Below are 17,162 nucleotides of genomic sequence, written 5' to 3'. Positions count from 1 at the left end.
GTAAAAGGAAGGCCCTCTCCAGCGTTGTTGCTGTGGGGAAAAGCGGGGGAGGGCGGCACGACGCCGCTTGGCCGCCTTGAGTTATAGCTAAAACGGGCGGGATACGAAGAAGAGGAGAAAAGGCGGGAACTACAACACCCGGCATGCCCTTCGGCCAGGCTGCCTCCGCGCCCCCTCTTCCGCTCCGAGCCGCCGTGCCGTAAAGTTTTCCCTGTTACGCCCAATCCAATCAATCAATCATCCATCCATGCTGCCATGGGGGAAGCGGAAGGGGGGCCTCCATCCCGGCGGGACCGCTTCCGGGGTCAAGGGGCGCTGGGTCATGTGACCGCAAGATGGCCGCCCGGCGGCGGCTGGCGGGGTGAGCGGCGTCCCCGGCGGGCGAGGGCGCGGGCGCGCGGGGCCCCCGGTGCGGCCGTCCCGCGGGCAGGATGATCGGCGCGCCAGACGTGGTGGCCTTCGCCCGGGAGGAGGCGGCGGAGGCGGCGGCGGCGGCGGCGGCGGCGCGGGAGCCCGCCCTGCCCGAAGAGTACTCGGTGCCGCTGCTGCCCGCGCCCGGGCGCGGCGCCCACCCCTGGGCGCGGCGCGGGGGTGGCGCGGGCGGGGCGCCGCCGCCGCCGTTCCCGCGCGACTTCCTGCTGGTGGCGGAGTTCTCGGAGCAGGTGGGCCCGCAGCCGCTGCTGACGGTGCCGGCCGGGGAGGCGCCCGGCGCCTTCGACCTGAACTACTTCGCGCTGCGCATCATGTCGGTGGACTACCAGGCCTGCGCGGCCGGCGCGCCCCCGGGCGGGCCCTACCCGCGGCTGCGCTTCGCGCGCGACTCGCAGGTGGTGCTGGGCGACTCCAAGGCCGGCGCCTTCGCCTACGTGCACCACCTGACGCTCTACGACCTGGAGGCGCGTGGCTTCGTGCGGCCCTTCTGCCTGGCCTACGTCTCGGCCGACGAGCGCAAGGTCATGCGCCTCTTCCCCGAGCTCTCGGCCCAGTTCTCGGCCGCCTCCGAGGCGCTCAAGGCTGGCAACCGCCGGGCCTTCGCCCGCGAGCTGGAGAAGAAGCTGCGCGACCTGGACTACACCCGGGCCGTGCTGCACCGCGAGACCGAGCTGCAGAAGCGCAGCCGCGCCGGCGGCTTCTACTCCACCCGCGCCATCGAGAAGGCCAACGAGCTGGCCAGCGTGGAGAAGGCCATCATTGAGCACCGTGACCTCCTCTGGCAGATCCGCGCCTACCCGCCTGGCCGGCGGAAGCGGGCCGGCCCCCCACCCTGCCCACCGCCTGGGGAGGACGCCCGGCCGGGGACGCCCGGCGATGAGGTGCCCCCGGCCCCGCTGGGCGCCCGGGGCTCCTCCTACACCCCAAAACTCGTCCAGGCCCGGCCCCCCAAGTGCTTCGACAAGAAGCTCAAAACCCTCCAGCAGCTGTGCGAGGAGCACGCCTTCAACCAGACCCTTGACCGGCTGCATCAGATCGAGAAGATGTTCAGGGGCGACGTGTGCTACCTGCTGACCAACCGGATCAGCCGAGCGCTCCTGAGGCAGCAGGCCTTTGCCGGGTTCCTCTTCGAAGAGGTGTCTCTTCTGGATGAAGGGCAGGCGGAAAGGCCGCTTGGAGTCTGCCAGGGACAGAACCCGGACCGTCCCGACGCCCCCTGCTTGGAAAGCTGCCTGAGTCCTGAATTGCTAGCCGACCTGGGGTCTTACAAATCCAGTGTGGAGTCGGTGCCTATTAAAATGGATCAGGAGATGGAAGACAGCCAAGATGCCGAGGCCCCCCACCCTCTCTCTTACGAGAACATTGAGCTGCTTGATAGAGACCTGAAAGGCAGCGTCAGCAGTGGCGAAAGCATTGAAGTTTTGGGGACGGAGAAATCGGCGACTGCCTCCGTGCCCTCTGAAAGTCAGCCTGCCTTGCTGCAGGTGCCCCCCAGCCCCCCCGCGGTGAGGAACAAAGCAGCCAGCAGCAGGACCATAAGCGGGGACAGCATCGAAGTCCTTAGTACCTGCCCCTCAGAAGCCCTGATTCCAGATGATTTCAAAGCAAGCTACCCAAGTGCCATTAACGAAGATCCTTATGGTGGCGAAGAAGATGAGGGCTTTCTCTTCAACCGCGTTTTAAATCTGGACAGTGCTGAAGAGGAGGCGGAAGACAACCCTGCGCCTGAAGCCCCCCCGGGGGACACTTCTTGCTGCATTGGAAAAGAGAGCCCGAACTTTCTGGAAGGTCAAGCTAACGTGCCTCCCAAACCTGGCGATGACGACGGCGTGGTCAGCATCCCCCCGCAGCCGTACAGGCCGGGTGATGTGGGGTTTCAGATGAACTTCGCAGACTACTCCCATGATGGGGTCTTGGGAGGCCTCCTTGCCTATGAACTCGATCCTCATTACCTCTCAGGCGGCCACGAAACCAGCAAAATGACCCTGGAGAAGTGCTCGGATTCCACGAGCTACATTAGCAGCACGGCGTCCACCAACTCCGACGGAACTCCTTCCCCCGCTGCTCTTGTCGGAGAACGGTCCAAGAAGGCCGGGCAGAGCGCCTTGCGCTTCATCCGGCAGTACCCCTTTGCTCACCCTGCTATCTATTCTCTGCTGAGTGGGAGGACCCTGGTGGTGCTGGGGGAAGACAAGGCAACGGTCGAGAAGCTCATAACTGCCCTCTCCATTTTCGTCCCCAACTGCGGGGCGTACGCCAAGCCCGTGAAGCACTGGGCCACCTCGCCTTTGCAGATCACAGACTTTCAGAAGTGGAAGCTGGTTGGGCTCCAGAGGTAACATTTCAGCCACTTGTACCTTCCCCTGAGGGAGGTTCCTTGCAGAACTTCAGCTGAGATGGGGCATTTCACTCACCAGATCACATCATGGAAAGAATTGCCAAGCGTGCCCCCCCGACTCCGTCTCTGACCTTGCCATGTTGAGTGGCAAGGCCTGAAGTGGGTCTCTGTTGGTATTGGATGGAGATGGCTGTACCGGGCAGTGAGTTGTGGGAGTCGAGGGTTGGGGTGGGTTGGTGTTTTCATCCCCCTTATACATGAGTAAATATCCTGTGACAATTGGTTTGAAAGACGTTCTTTACCTAACACTTGATGTTCATAAAGGAAAGGGAAGGTCTGTCAAGAGCTGGGTCTGGTAAGCTGCCGTGAGAAATAGGGCTAGACTGGAGCAGGGTGGGCAACCTGTTGCTCTCTGGCAGAAGAAGTCTGGTTGGCAGAGCTGTGCAGTGCTCAGCGTCTTTTCTCCTGCCAACCAGTCGATCAGCTGACTGGAAAAGAAGAGATTGCCTGTTTCTCATGTCTAACCACAGCCGTAGGAGAAAGGGGAACACGCAGTTCCTCTCTTGCAGTTGTGCTGGAAATCACCAATAACTTCCTCAGATTTCAGATGTTGGTGGACATGGCCCAACAGATTTGAACCCGCAAGCTCATTATTTTATTTATGTAACTAATTTATGTGGACACCTCTATTAACTAAGGAAGGGAGGCAAATTGGATCTCTGTTTCCTCTCCTAACAAAGACCTGGGATATGGGGCAGAGATTAGATAAGGGGATTTATTGTTAAAATGCAATAAAGTATCCTTGTTTATCCAAGATTTCCCAAGAAAGTGGGTTAGAGAAGGGCAAACATGCCTGTAAAATCCTTTTTAAAAAGGGCATGCAGAGTGTTTTAAAAGATTGCTCCTTCTTTTAGCCGCTTCATGGCGTCTCAACGGCAGTTTAGCCTTCCGACATCCCCATTTGCATCCGTTTCTTGTCTTTCCAGGTCAACTTCTCCAGGTGGCCCCAACATGATGCACTCTCTCAGCCGGTACAGCCGCTACATCAGTGTGCTGGACGCAGACCACAAGACTCTCCGCTGCCCGCAGTACCGGGGAAACCTGATCCTCCGTCTGGCGGATCACCGCACCCAGATCAAGCGGGGGAGCACCTACTATGCGCACGTCCAGACCATCCTCACCCAGCTCTGCTCCAAGGCCTTTCTCTATGCTTTCTGCCATCACCTGCACCTCCCCATCCGAGAGGGAGAGACGGAGGACTCTGTCACAGCGCGGCGGGAGAACTTCTTGAAAGTCCAGCTGGGTCTGGCCAACGAGGACAGCAAAGTGGTCCAGTATCTTGCTGAGCTTCTGAAATTGCAGTATATTCAGGATCCCATCCGGGGGATTAGCCCAGTGCTCAGGTTTGATTATGTGCCCAGCTCTTTGTACAAAATTTAGGTGGTGTCCAGCCTGCCCTGCCACGCCCCTCCTCGCCCAACGTTCCTCTGTGGCTATTAGCAGGCTTCCAGGATTCCCTGGCTATCCCGTGAGTCTGTGGGAATCCTGAGAACGATATTGATTAAAGTAAGACTCCAGACATCTCACGCCACTGTCAGGCTGCTCTTAAAAGGCAGGAGAGTGACATCTGTACAGAGGAGTGCCCCTTGTACGTGGTGGGCATTGTGGGTTTGAGAAAGCTGTGATATAATATTTGTGAGCGAGTTCTCTCAGTGGGGTCTTTTACAAATTGGTGGGATTCTGGGTGAATGCGGTAGAATTTGTGCTTGTTTCCCCCTCCCCAAGTGGAACTTCTAAGGAGATCCTATCTCAGATGCATCTCCTTGGATGTGGGATAATATGCCAACTAATTTTGTTATTAGTTGGACAGCTGGCTGTCACTTTTGAAATGAAATGCCTGGTTGGTTTTATTTCCCTTTTGCAAGCGTAGGACAGTGTTCTGAAACTGAAGTTTCTGATTTGCAGAGGAAGCTTCAAGGGTGAATTACAGGTGCTAGTTCACTGCAAACCACCCTTTAGCCATAGATTTGGGGCAGACATGCTCCATACTAGCACAGCAACAAAGAAGGAAATTTGTACAAGACCAGGTAGCCCAGATGGAAAGTTAGGTTTCTGGGTCTATTTAAGAGACCCTAAAACTTGCCTGCTTGTGACCCCCATCTCTAAGAGTTGCTTAGAAAGCATCTAGTTCAGGGTTTTTCAACCTTGGCAACTTGAAGATGTGTGGACTTCAGCTCCCAGAATTCCCCAGCCAGCATCCATACATCTTCAAGTTGCCAAGATTGAGAAACGCTGATCTAGTCATTTAGGCACCAAGGTGTTTGCAGAGGGCATCACTGACTGTAGGAGACTGGAACTTGAGAGCCAGGTGGATCTGCCACCCCAGGACCATCAACCCTTTTGAGAGCAATCTGGAGTTGCTTCTGCAAACAAGTAGAACTTGCATGAACTGAACTGGTGCTGGCTGACCTGCAGCTGTAGTACTTGTAGATGTAGCGCAGCCCGTCCGGGGGTCCGTGGAGAGAAAAGGCTCCCCTCCCCGAGAATCTTCCTCTCCTCTTCCTGCCAACTCCTGCGCTGTCTCTGTCTGTTCCCTGCCGATGCTGTCACTTTCCACACAGCTTTTCTCATCCCTGCATGTTTGCTTTCTGGTTTGTCCCCAGAACTTTTGCATAGGCAGCAGTTAGGAGAAAATAAAAATTGGGAGCCTTCAAAAAAATCCAGGCAGCCTTCCACACGTTCGTGCTATTACTGAACAAGAACTGGATGAAAGTGTATTCAACACCATGATTAAAAAAAAAGCAAAGTGTATATTTAAAAAAGGAAATTATTTATTTGGGCGCAGATATTTTTGAAATACAAATATATATATAATTGTATTTTTTAAAGCTTATATAACCCTTGCACTCGTGGTAAAATTCTTAATTTTATTGTGCTTAGTAAAAACTGTCCTGACTGTATGTTTGGGCTCCTGCGTCTGGTACAATGGGGACAACTGTTGGTGGTGGGAAGATAAAGGCAAGTGGAGAGAAATCTGTGTCAAATAGGTTGCTCAATTTGTTATTAAAAGTGCCCTTTTCTTGAATGGCACATCTACTTTTTGGAAACTGAGAATATAAACCATGGGATAAACTCAGGTGTGCAAGAGAAAAAAAGTCACTGTGTTGTTTGGCTTCCTGCATTCCTCCATGATCAACCACAAGGTTTCCTGGGAGGGTTCCAAGGTGGCATCAAATGGAGGACCGTCTCCTGCTCAAGCCATAGCCATCCGTGTCAATTGTGGCAATAAATTCTGTAACTTAATGCAATACGGTTTGAAGAATAGTTTTTTCCCCCCTAAATGGCCAGCTTCTCTCCAGAATTTCTGTAGAAGAGAACCTGATGCTTGTCCTGCACCATCAACGGATTTATTTTTTTTCTGGCAAGTGGTCCAGGTAGCATCTTCTACTCATGCACCTTCTACACAATTCTGCTATTTCCTCCTTTTCTTCCCAGATAAAAATAGTGGTGAAAGAGCAGTAGCTGGGACAACCCCGTCTGGAAGGACTGAAATGAGTGTGAAAACTTTTCAAGCAGCCCTGCAGAATTCATTTCAAAATTGCTGATGCTGTCTGTCTGCTGATTCAGACTAAAAAGCGGAGCTTTTCCTCAAAAGGTCAGCTTCAGGGCCAACAATATTGAACCCCATGAAAATTCGGGCCTGCTCCGTTTGAGACTCATTTTTGGTGTTGATTTGAGTTAGATTTGAGGGAAGCTGGAACATAAATCTTGCCTCCCTCCCATTTAAAACCAGTTTTATCTTTCCTAAGAGGATCTCGTATTAATGGGATTTCACTCCGCAAGAAAGGGTGACCACTCTCTTAGGGCCTGTCCAACCACACTGCCAGTGGGGACCCTGAGGTGTCATTAATTGTTCCAGCGACTGAGGTGGGTGGGTGCTAAACTTTGTTCTGTTTTCCTCCCAGGTCTCTAATCTTTTCCAGTGTATTTTTCTTTTTAAAAAGCGGGGAGGAAAGAATTGCTTAAAAAGCTGATTATAAAAGCAGAGCCTGCTTGTAGGCCGAGCAGAGGGGGAAAAAGACAGGGGCAGTGGGGGCTCCCGTTCCAGATGTGGCTTGGTGCTCCTTTACAAAACAGGCAAGCCTGGGAGCGGGAAGGTATCTGCGAAGGCCTCCACGTCCTCCTTGAGGGACCTCAATGGCCCTTGATATTTCTGCTCTGTCACCAGCTTCTCTTTGAACTCCTTCAGGGTAGCTTTGGGGCTCATATCGTTCTGGACCTGCAAGGTGATTTCTATACCTGTATGGGGAAGGCAGACATCTGGGTGAGCTTAACCATCTAATTGAAACAGATACTAAAAGAGAAGAAAAGGACAGCAAAAACCCAACGATGAATAATACGGCGTGGTAAATTTGGAAGGTTGCCCAATGCAACCCGGTTGAATGAAGGCTCTGTAAGGCAGGAGGCAAGGGTGGCCCTTGTTCAGTTGGCTGGACTTTGCCTCAGTAATTCCAGAGAAGGGGACCCCCCACTTCCCAAAGGAGTCTGTTCTGTTCAAGAAACTCTCGCTTCTTGGATGTTCCTCTTGCTTCACAGCTGAAGTCTGTACATTTGCTCATGGGGTCCAACTACTGCTTTGCAGATATTCACAGACCACAACCAGGGAGTTCTTTCATCTTCCTCTCTTCTCCCCTCCCTCTCCCCTCCCTCTCCCTCTCTTCCAGGTTCTCGAACAGTTCCATTAAAGCACTTCATTCCCCCCCTTCATTCCTGGGACTGGCAGAGCGACTCAACCGCTTAGCCTGGGAAAGCAAAGGTGGAAGAGGGCGGGCAGATGTGCATGAGGGCCACCCACCTTTGTGAATAAACTGAGCGACTTTCTTGAAGTCTTCTTCCAGGAATCCTCTGGAGGTGAGAGCTGGAGTCCCTAATCTCAGCCCGCTGGGGCGCAGAGCACTTTTGTCTCCTGCGAGGAGGGGAAAAAAATGGGGATTAGATTGCAGGAAAGAAAGCCGGCCAGCGCTCTTTGGGGCTTTAGGGAGATGTCGATGGTGCAGCCTTTCCTGGCCTTCCTAGCAGCCGCGCTTCGTGACTGCCTTTCGGTTCTGAAAGCCGCCATGAATGTTAAACTGACTTTAATACAACCATAGCTGTATTCCAACTCCCCTTGTGGCTATTGGCGTGGGGATGCAGGATCCTGACTTCCAGATTCTGTTGATCTCCCAATTCCCATCTCCAACCAGCACAGCCCCCAAAGGATGGGAGTTGGAACTGCCAAAGCTGAGGTCCAGGTTTCTTGCCTGCAAGGCCTGGAGTCAGTCCTAGCCATTGCATTGTTTTCCCGGTGTAATCAAACGCAAGTAGATGGCACCAACCAACCGCCACCGTTGCTCGTAAGGCCCAAAGCTAGCAAAATCCCCCCTGCCGTGGGTGTATTTCCCCACCCCAAGCACCAGAAGCGAGTCCCATCTGTTGAGCCCCGCGGACTCCTTCACCTGGACAGGTGTTCTTGTTGCACGCGATGGAGCAGAGCTCCAGGACCCGTTCAGCTCGTCCCCCGTCTGTGCCCCGGTTGCGCAGATCGACGAGGATCAAGTGGTTGTCGGAACCCCCTGCAAGGAGAGCCGAAACAACAACGGCTGAATTGTGCCAAGAAGAACCACTCTCCTGCGGAATCCTGCACGCCTCGTACAAGAAGCCAGTGGAGAACTATGTATTCTTCATGCTTCATAGAAGAAGCCAGAGGACTACATGCCTAACAGCACAATCCTGATAGACAGACATTTATTCTGAAATAAACCTCGCACAATGAGGAAAATGTCTCGCAGAGCATTTTCTTACCAGTGACGACGTGATATCCCAAGCTGGTGAGAGCGGTCGACAAAGCTTTGCAGTTGGCCACCACCTGCTGTTGGTACGCCTTGAATTCGGGAGTCATGGCCTGTTTCAAGGCTACGGCGATTCCTGTCCCAGCCCCCCAAGAGTGGACGATGGATTAAGCGGTGCCTCTGTACCACACAGCCCCTGGGGGAAATGCCCTCCCAGGCTGAGGGTTTGAAAAGCCTCCTGGTCATAAGGAATGACGTTTGCAAGCCCTCGTGCAGAGAGCTAAAGGTCCTGAACTCAAAGGAAGTGGGCAAGAAAACTTTGACCAAGACTTCTTCCCTGCTCTCAGTTTTCAGGATGTGAATTCATCTTTCTCTAAAGTGGAACTCACCTGCAATCGCATGATTGTGAGGCCCTCCCTGGAGACCAGGGAAGACTGCTTGGTTGATTAAACTTTCCAGGTTGTACAGGATCTCCTTTCCAGTTTTGGGGTCCACGCTGCGGGGACCTGGAGAAGGGAAGAAGGGTGGTAGGAAGACACCGGGCGCCTCCCCGTCTTCTCCGTGGGTTCCAGCCCTGCAGGATGGACAACTGGCCCCCTGCCCTTGCAGGAAAGAGCTCCTGCTCGTTTCAACGCTCACCCTTCCGATAGAAGATCATGCCAGCCCGGCAGCCCCGCAGGGTTTTATGGGTGGTGGTCGAGACGATGTCACAGTGCTGGAAGGGGGAGGGCACCACGCCGGCAGCCACCAAGCCACTGATGTGGGCCATGTCAGCCATGAGGTAAGCGCTATTTTCATTTGCAATTTTCCTCATCCGGGCATAGTCCAAATTCCGCGAGTAGCAGCTGACCCCTAGGATGGAAGGCTTAGTAGAAGGGGTCTGGGGCTGCACGGAAGGAGATGCAAACAGGGTCCTGGGGTGGCTTCTAGGATGTTCCTCCTGGGATGGAAGCCCCGCACCCCCAGGAAAATGAAGAGGACCGTTTCCCCCTCCTCTGCTCCTTTTTCCTGGCTTTCACAACTCTCTATTCCCCAAATGTACTCCTGTCAACTTTGGTCCGCTAGCGGGACAATTCTGGACCCGCGTACCTCATACAAGAGAAGCGCAAACTGGGAACGGGTGCCCAGGCCCAAGCAGATGGCCTCTCTCTCTGGGTCTGAGTAACCCTGGGGGTGGGGGCAGGAGCCTCACCTGCAATGATCAGCTTTGGATGAAACAGGCGGGCATTTTCCTCCAGTTGATCATAGTCAATGTAGCCTGTTTCGGGGTTGACCTGAAGCCAAATAAAGAAGTCAAGGGTGATGCTTTCCAAATGGGGGGGAGGGGGAGGGCATGCCCAGCCAGGAAAGGCTCACGGCAAACATGCACAGGCTTCTGTTTTGCTTCTAGTCAGATGCCCCCCTCTTTCACCAGAAGAGGAGTGGGCGATAATGAACTTCACACCAACTGTGAGCCAATTTCCCACACGCAGGTCTCTCGGGTGTGGAACGGAGCTCACCTTGTAGGGCATGGATTCGAAGAAGATGGATGTGGCAGAGATTTTCTTCTTGTCTGTCATGAAGCCGTGGGTTAGGTGACCCCCATCAGGCAGATCCAAGCCCATGATCCTCCCATGGGGCTCTACCAGGGCGGTGTAGACTGCAAAGTTGGCAGGGGACCCTGAAACAGAACGACACACAGACAGCTGCAGCAAGCAGTTTTCAAATTCTGACCAGTCTGGTGAAAAGAGCAGTATTATGCCCGTATTGATCTGCCACTGATCAGCAGGATATTCACGCAGCACAAGGGAAGAGTTCGCGTTCTCCAGAATAATCACCAAAACTTCTTGTTCTCCCCTCTTATACCCTACAGCTTCCTTGGGAGGAATGAGAAACTTCCTTTTTCTTGCAACTGTAGGGGAGGACTGACTTTCCTTCAGTTCCCCTACTGATCATGACTCTCCCAGAGTTGGATTTGCACATCACACTGAACCACCCTAAGGCTTCTTTCATCATGGTTAGTGTCTCAGGTGAGCCCAGCCAGTGCGGTTGGCAAACCAGGGTTGATAGATTAGCATCTTGTTCAAGCACAGCCAATGGCTTTCACTCAATAAACCATGGTCCCCTGGGACACATGAAGCCTGTCATTAAATGCATCCACTCATTGAATGCAACATCTGGATGGCCCCTAAATTTTCCTCCCATAGGAGCCTATGTGGGCCAGAAGGAAGAACGCAGCCTCGGGAAAGAAATCTAAGTCTGCTTCGGCAACCTTGCTGTTCATTGCTGGAATCTGTAAGGCTGGAATTTGACAGAGATCCCCATTTTTTTTCCTTCCAGTTGCCTTCCCAAGTGAAGAATAGCTTAGGAGTATTATCATTTACCAAGAGCCATCAATGCATGTAGAATTTTATAGGACATAGGAGGAATGATCCCTGCTCAAGGGGGTTGCAATTTCTATCAGTTTCCCATAGAGGAGCCTCACCAATCCATAGCATTTTATAGTCAATTCCACAAGAGCTCACGAAATACCTGAGTAGGGCTGGACGTTGACGCCCCACTTCTGTGGGTCTAGCCCGAAGGCCTCCAGAGCTCTCTTCTGACAAAGTCTTTCCAACTCATCGACAAACTCCGTCCCACCATAATATCTAACAAAAAATAGATGGAAGTTTTAGACAGTGTTTCTCAACCTTGGCCACTCTAAGATGTGTGGACTTCAACTCCCAGCATTCCCCAGCCAGCATAGCTGGCTGGAGAATCCGGGAGTTGAAGTCCACACATCTTAGAGTGGCCAAGGCTGAGAAACACTGCTTTAGACACACATTTGGAATACGTGTATCTAGGGAGAGAAATCTCTTTTAACAGCCATCCTTTTTATTCCACAGCTGAGCCAGACCACACAACCGTACTGAACAGGCTGCATAGCCATATGCAAACCATGTTTTCAAAAACATCCTTGGGAAGCCATCTGTCGAGACTACACACCTGCAGATCTCACGATCATGATACCCATTAACATGTTGCATTCTGACCCCCACCCTCCCAACAATGTGGCCAATAACTCTGGAAACTCCCTCCCAAGGTAGACCAATGCCACGTTATGAAGCCAGGTTATCTGGAGCTTTAGTGGCTTATAAATGTCAGTGCCTCCTTCTATCAGCTGAAAAACTGCTTATTCCCTCTCCAGGTTCCAGAAGGGTGCATTGAAACTCGGTGGCAGGGTGGGAGGGAGTAATGTGCAAAAGAATTACACGGTGGAAGGACTGTTCCTTTTTAAATTAGGGATTTAATTTTGGGGAGATGGTTGTATGACGTCGTAAGGCACCCTGAGATCTTACAGGAGAAAGGCAATTACAAGAATAAGAACGATTGATTAAGCTGGTCTGCCGCCCAGTTGTCAATGATTCTGGGCAGCTAAAAACAAAGAAATTACAATAAAATGAATATAAGCTAAAAGATGGCAAGTGTGATGAAACGAGGGGCTTTCCTCTCCCTTGTCAAAGGCCTGGGTGAAGAAGCAGGTTAGGGTTAGGTTAGGGTTCTTCTAAATAAATGCATAACATATAAATAAAATGGGTGGGGTGGGAAAAAACAGGCTGCCTCTGGCACCCCCCATTAACAGGCCTTGCGTTCACAGGGAGATGCAGGCCGGGGGGCCTGGTATGGTCAAAGCGTCTTCACCCCAAGACCCTCTTTTTCTTCCCAGCCCCACCTTTGCCCCGGATATCCTTCCGAGTATTTGTTGTTCAGGCAGGAGCCCAAGGCCTCCAGCACGGCTCGGCTGGCAAAGTTTTCAGAGGCGATCAACTCCAGGCCAAGTCTCTGACGCCGCTTTTCCTTCTTGATAATATTGTAGACCTGGGTGGGAGGAGACAAAGGGGCTGGCTGGAACGGTGTCCTGCGGCTTGTTTGGGGTGGGGGGTGAGGAGGCAGTGGGCTATGCATGCATAGCCCCCCCGTAGAAAGGAGGTTCCCCTCCACAAATCCACGCAGGTTTAATTCCCCAGCTGACTCAAATGTCAACAGCTCCTCAACCCACTGCAATCCGAAGCACGTGGACGTAAACGTAAGCTCCAACTCACTTAATCAACTTGTTTCGAACTGCGCTCTAAAATAACTGGGTGTCGGCTCTGATTAGTACCAATGAGCAGAAAGGATATAGCACGTCTCGAGCGTGCCAGACGCTTCAGATTTTTAAGTGCCCCTGGATCCATATCCTCCTACATACAATAACAGCTCATCTTGCTTTACAGTGGTGGCTGCCTTGAATATCTGGATTGATCCGTTTGCATGTTCTCTTTGTAGGATCACAGTAAATATTTTTGAACCTCCCTTGTGAAAGATTACTGAAGCACAGGCACACGTTCCCTGAGCGAGTAAGTTACAGCAATTCAGGAAGGTAAGCCAATATTCCTGTTACCTTCTTCACGGAGGGCCGGAGGGTGAGAAAGGAGGCGTTCCCCGGAGCCGCCCACTTGAGCTGCAGCACCAGCCACGCTGGAGCGCATCCCAGGCTGTTTACTCAAGGGAGCGCAGGCAATCGATTGCAACAAACCGTCTTTGGAACAGGCTGTCCTCCCTGCTCTCAGTCCCTGTGCAAGGTTGAAATGTGTCTCAACCTGAAACAGCTGACCCGGCTGAAATCCTCCAAACGAACGTCACACCACCGAAGTCAGTGGCCTCCTCCCTCCCGGATCAATACAGACTCCTCCTGGTTGAGGTCACTGGCCGAAGAAGCAGTGAGTGACCTACCTCGGGGTCACCGTCGTCCAGGGCCTCCATCACCATCTTGTTGTGAGAGAGCCAGAGCTCCTGAGGGATGTGGTCTCCACTGGCGTTCGTGCTGGCCATGGCAACTGGGATTTCTAGCAGCCTGCCGAGAAAACCCAGAGATTTCTCAAAAAAAGCCGAGTCGAAAAGCTTTCGGGACTTTTCCTGGCTACCAGGCGGGCCCCGTGGGGCTCCAGTTAATCTTCAAACTTGGTTTTGTAACAACACACAATGCGGCACCTTCCGAGGTATTTTGCAACATGGAACAAAGTCAGTGTTCTGTTGCCGCCCTTGAAAAGGAGTGCCTCGGCCTGTGCATTTAAGCAGTGATTTAAGCTCGGGGGGACGGGGGGGTTGGCTCTTCACAGGAGGCTGCAGTTATAAGACAGGCACCGATGCCAACCAGCTAAAGCATGCAGGAGGGGCGAGGGGGAGGTCTGCAGCCGCGGTTGCGAAGTTGTGGCTTTGTCCCCTAAGCAGTGGCCAGATTCACACACCACGCCACGCCACGCCACCAAGGGCGGTTTGCCTCCGGCGTCGCACTCGATGACTGGCCGAGCAACTCCCCATCAGGGTCGAAAACTCTCCCGAAGAGGCTGCCTAGGCCAAGAAGGGGCTGCCTTTGCCAACTGTCCCAAGTGATTCATTAACTCCCCAAGGGGAGCAGAAGCCTCGGGAGGGAGAGCTCCCTGCCCTGGTCAAATACCTCAAGCCCGTGATGCAATCCTGCCCAGCGACAAGCTCTCCCACCCCTCCTGTTTACCAACTGGGGGAGAAAGTGGCTTGCGTGCCTGGGGCCGCAGCATTTAACTTTCACCGGCCTTGAGCTGGGGGCTTGGATCAAGCTTTAGGCCAAAGAATAATTAGAAAATGCTCTGGCATTCTGGCTCCATCTGCCTCCAGCTCAGTGTTTCTCAACCGGGGCAACTTTAAGACGGGTGGACGTCAACTCCCAGCATTCCCCAGCCAGCAGGGCTGGCTGGGGAATGCTGGGAGTTGACGTCCACCCGTCTTAAAGCTGCCCCGGTTGAGAAACACTGTTCCAAGCAACGCAAAGGAACTGGAATTTGATCAGGCTGTTCAACCCAACATCACGCTGAAGCAGAGATAAAGACATTGCCAGTGTGTCACTGTCCCAGGCTGCACCCAGTCCCTCTTTTTCTGAATTGCCACCCTTGGCAGGGGATTCGCACCCTCTGCACGTCTCGCGGGTCATTTCCTCCTCTCTTCCCTGTTTACCCTTCCACCCTACCTCCATCTCTGGGTCTATAAAAGCTGATAGAAAATATCGTATGGCACATACACGCCCCGACAGTATATCCCTTCCTTGCAGATTAATATTGCACGTATGCCGGGGGGGGGGAATGGTGAATGTACAAGAGGCCTTTGGGGCAACCGGTTGGCCGGCTGGTCATCCAGAAATGGGCACGAAAAAGGGTCTTGAGTTGGCAGCGGTGGCTGAGAAATCGGGGAGGGGGCAGGAACGCCACCAGATTTGGAGGGCACCAGATTGTTTTGCACACATCCTTGCAATCCAGCTGCCTGAAACACCGGGAGTTTACATCCCACTCAGTTTGATCAGGGCCATCCTGTCTGACGAGTCAGAAGCCAGGCTGAATATTCATTTGGTGCATGGCTTCTAGGGAGGCTATACTGATAACTGACATTAAAATCAGTGGCATTACCATTCCTCTCTTTCACCACCATATTATACATACATATATACATACATACGTACATATACACACATACATAATCCCATTTGTAGAGCCGCCTCTCTCCCTGTCACCTTGCAAAGATTCTTCCTGCTACAATCCCGTAACTGCCGGGCTGCACGCAACAGGGAGATTACATTCAAGGAGGCAGGAGAAAAACAGGCTGATCTAGAGTCCTAATCCTAAATCCACCAACGGCCTGCAACAGCCCCGAGCCGGGAATGACAGCCCGGCGAGGCTCCTGAGCCTTCCTTTAGGAGCGGCGCAGCAGGCTGCAAAAGCAACGGCGGCAGGGGAGAGCAAGCAGGCGTGCCCTGTTGAGTTTCTGCCTGTCATGCAGAGAAATGGCCGGGCAGGACAGGGTGAAAAAGCATGCAGAAAAAGGAGACGGCTCCCCCCACGCCCCCAGCACAATACTTACAGGGTTCCTCGGTCCAACGCGACGCCCCGACACCCCGTGAAAAAAGAAGGCGCCTCCCTTAAAAGTCCAGGCTTAAATCCTCGAGGTCCGCGCGCTCGGGAGATGGAACGTTCAGCACTTTCTGCCCCGCGCCGCAGCCAATGAGCGCCCTCGCCTCGCCGCCGGAGGCGTCGACCGCGGCGCGCTACAGCCAATCGGCAGAAAGCAAGCCTTTCGCGCGCTCTTGGCCCGGGGCACCGCGCGCTTTTGCAACGGGATGCGCGGGTCGCGCAAGGCAACTAGGCGCGCCGCGCGCGGAGAGTTGAACTTCACTTTTTCTGCCGAGCGTGCAATCCAAAGAGAGGTCAGAGGGGAAAGGTGTCTGGCTCTGTTCATTACGGTTTTGAGAGTTTTAAAATCCAGCTCTTTGGCGGAATTAGGCTGCTCCCCCTTGCTCCCCTTCCCAAAAGGGTCCTCTTAGATCTGGCTGCAAATTAGTACAGTAATTAAAAAATTAAAAAAAAATAAGAGGTGAGCTGTTGGAGCAGAAAAGCTGTGTTTCTCACGCACGCTAAGCCCTGCTCGGTAAAGTTTATGGTTTATCCCAGGGTTTCTCAACCTTGGCCACTTTAAGATGGGTGGACTTCAACTCCCAGAATTCCCCAGCCTGGCTGGGGAATTCTGGGAGTTGAAGTCCACCCATCTTAAAGTGGTCAAGGTTGAGAAACCCTGGTGTGAATCCTGGCAATTGGAATACATTTGTTATGTCTTCGCTTTGAACACCTTCACAATATTTCTCCAAAGAAGGCAACATTTTCTTCTTTTTTTTCAAGGAAATAAACAATATAGACAGCAGATGTTAGCCTACAAACCTCTTGGAAATACCTTCCATGTAGGTACCCAATCCCTCATGCATACAGATAGGGGGGGTAATCGTTTTATTTTTTAAAAGACTCTTCTTTTAAAAAACACAACCCCAACCTGGATGGCTCAGCTAGCAGCAACGTAAATAGGAATGCCCTACTATTGTTAAATCCAGATCTAGAATGATCCCTTCGATATTCTTTTTAATTGGATTAATATGGATTTTTCTGGCTTATAGCAGCCAGCAAGGAGAAAGTAGAGGCTTCTCCCCTTTTCTGGCTGGTGGAACCTTGAAGCAGATGGAGGTAGAGAATTTAAGCAGCCGACTTTGCTGAGAGTAAATCCCACTGGATGGAATGAGATTCCTGGGTAAAGATGAATTGGATGGGGACCGTATATCCTGCGTAGGCTTCACCCCCCGCATGTTTAAGTGCAATGCTACAAGTTAAAGGCCCACAAACCATAGGAAAAAGGGAATAATGGAAGTTTTTCAGCTACGGGCGCAAACAAAGGCACGCAATCAAGATTACCGAGGCTCAATCGGTTCAGTGGAACTTAATTTTGGAATAAATGTGCTTTTAACAGTGCTGCCTTGGCAGATCAGCGCAGCCCCGAACCCTCACTAGAGTGCTTCAGTAGTTGGTTTATGGTGACCCACAGGCTGGGGACTCTTGCTCCCTCCACGAAGCTGGAGTAAACGCCACGCCCGGCAGACTGAGGATGCTGGTTCCTACAGCACAGGAAGTAAGCTGCAGGAGTTTCTGTGCCTTGTTTAGCTGTTCCTCGCGGGCAAGAAGGAGGCAGTGGACATCAGTCTGCACCCACCACCCAGTGAG

General features: G+C 52.7%; 2 protein-coding genes across 2 annotated transcripts; one reads left to right on the top strand and one right to left on the bottom strand.

Annotated features, from left to right (window-relative positions):
• The first annotated feature begins 107 nt into the window (after positions 1–107).
• On the top strand, positions 108–5,674 carry SMCR8 (SMCR8-C9orf72 complex subunit). The gene is made up of 2 exons (XM_007425068.4): positions 108–2,767; positions 3,757–5,674. Exons 1-2 carry the CDS (start codon positions 432–434, stop codon positions 4,208–4,210), a joined length of 2,790 nt encoding a protein of 929 aa, XP_007425130.2. The 5' UTR covers positions 108–431; the 3' UTR covers positions 4,211–5,674.
• On the bottom strand, positions 5,580–15,630 carry SHMT1 (serine hydroxymethyltransferase 1). The gene is made up of 12 exons (XM_007425049.4): positions 15,484–15,630; positions 13,330–13,450; positions 12,290–12,435; positions 11,110–11,225; positions 10,098–10,258; positions 9,791–9,872; positions 9,238–9,450; positions 8,988–9,104; positions 8,612–8,734; positions 8,266–8,382; positions 7,626–7,736; positions 5,580–7,069 (listed from the first exon to the last, which is right to left on the bottom strand). Exons 2-12 carry the CDS (start codon positions 13,426–13,428, stop codon positions 6,897–6,899), a joined length of 1,458 nt encoding a protein of 485 aa, XP_007425111.2. The 5' UTR covers positions 13,429–13,450; positions 15,484–15,630; the 3' UTR covers positions 5,580–6,896.
• Between the last annotated feature and the right edge of the window lie 1,532 nt (positions 15,631–17,162).

The sequence above is a fragment of the Python bivittatus genome, unplaced genomic scaffold, assembly GCF_059951505.1.
Source record: "Python bivittatus isolate LINGU-HERP-01145 unplaced genomic scaffold, Pbiv_v1 ctg000560_np1212, whole genome shotgun sequence".
NCBI lineage: Eukaryota > Metazoa > Chordata > Lepidosauria > Squamata > Pythonidae > Python > Python bivittatus.
Note: the sequence above shows the minus strand (reverse complement) of the source record. Positions and strands in the feature narration are given on the sequence as shown.

Excerpts from the sequence above, each read along its gene's own strand:
- SMCR8 (XM_007425068.4), top strand. The coding sequence starts at position 432 with ATGATCGGCGCGCCAGACGTGGTGGCCTTCGCCCGGGAGGAGGCGGCG. Across the intron at positions 2,768-3,756 it reads AAGCTGGTTGGGCTCCAGAG|GTCAACTTCTCCAGGTGGCC; the intron begins GTAACATTTCAG and ends TTGTCTTTCCAG.
- SHMT1 (XM_007425049.4), bottom strand. The coding sequence starts at position 13,428 with ATGGCCAGCACGAACGCCAGTGGAGACCACATCCCTCAGGAGCTCTGG. Across the intron at positions 9,873-10,097 it reads TCGAATCCATGCCCTACAAG|GTCAACCCCGAAACAGGCTA; the intron begins GTGAGCTCCGTT and ends ATTTGGCTTCAG. Across the intron at positions 9,451-9,790 it reads TCCAAAGCTGATCATTGCAG|GGGTCAGCTGCTACTCGCGG; the intron begins GTGAGGCTCCTG and ends CTTCCATCCTAG.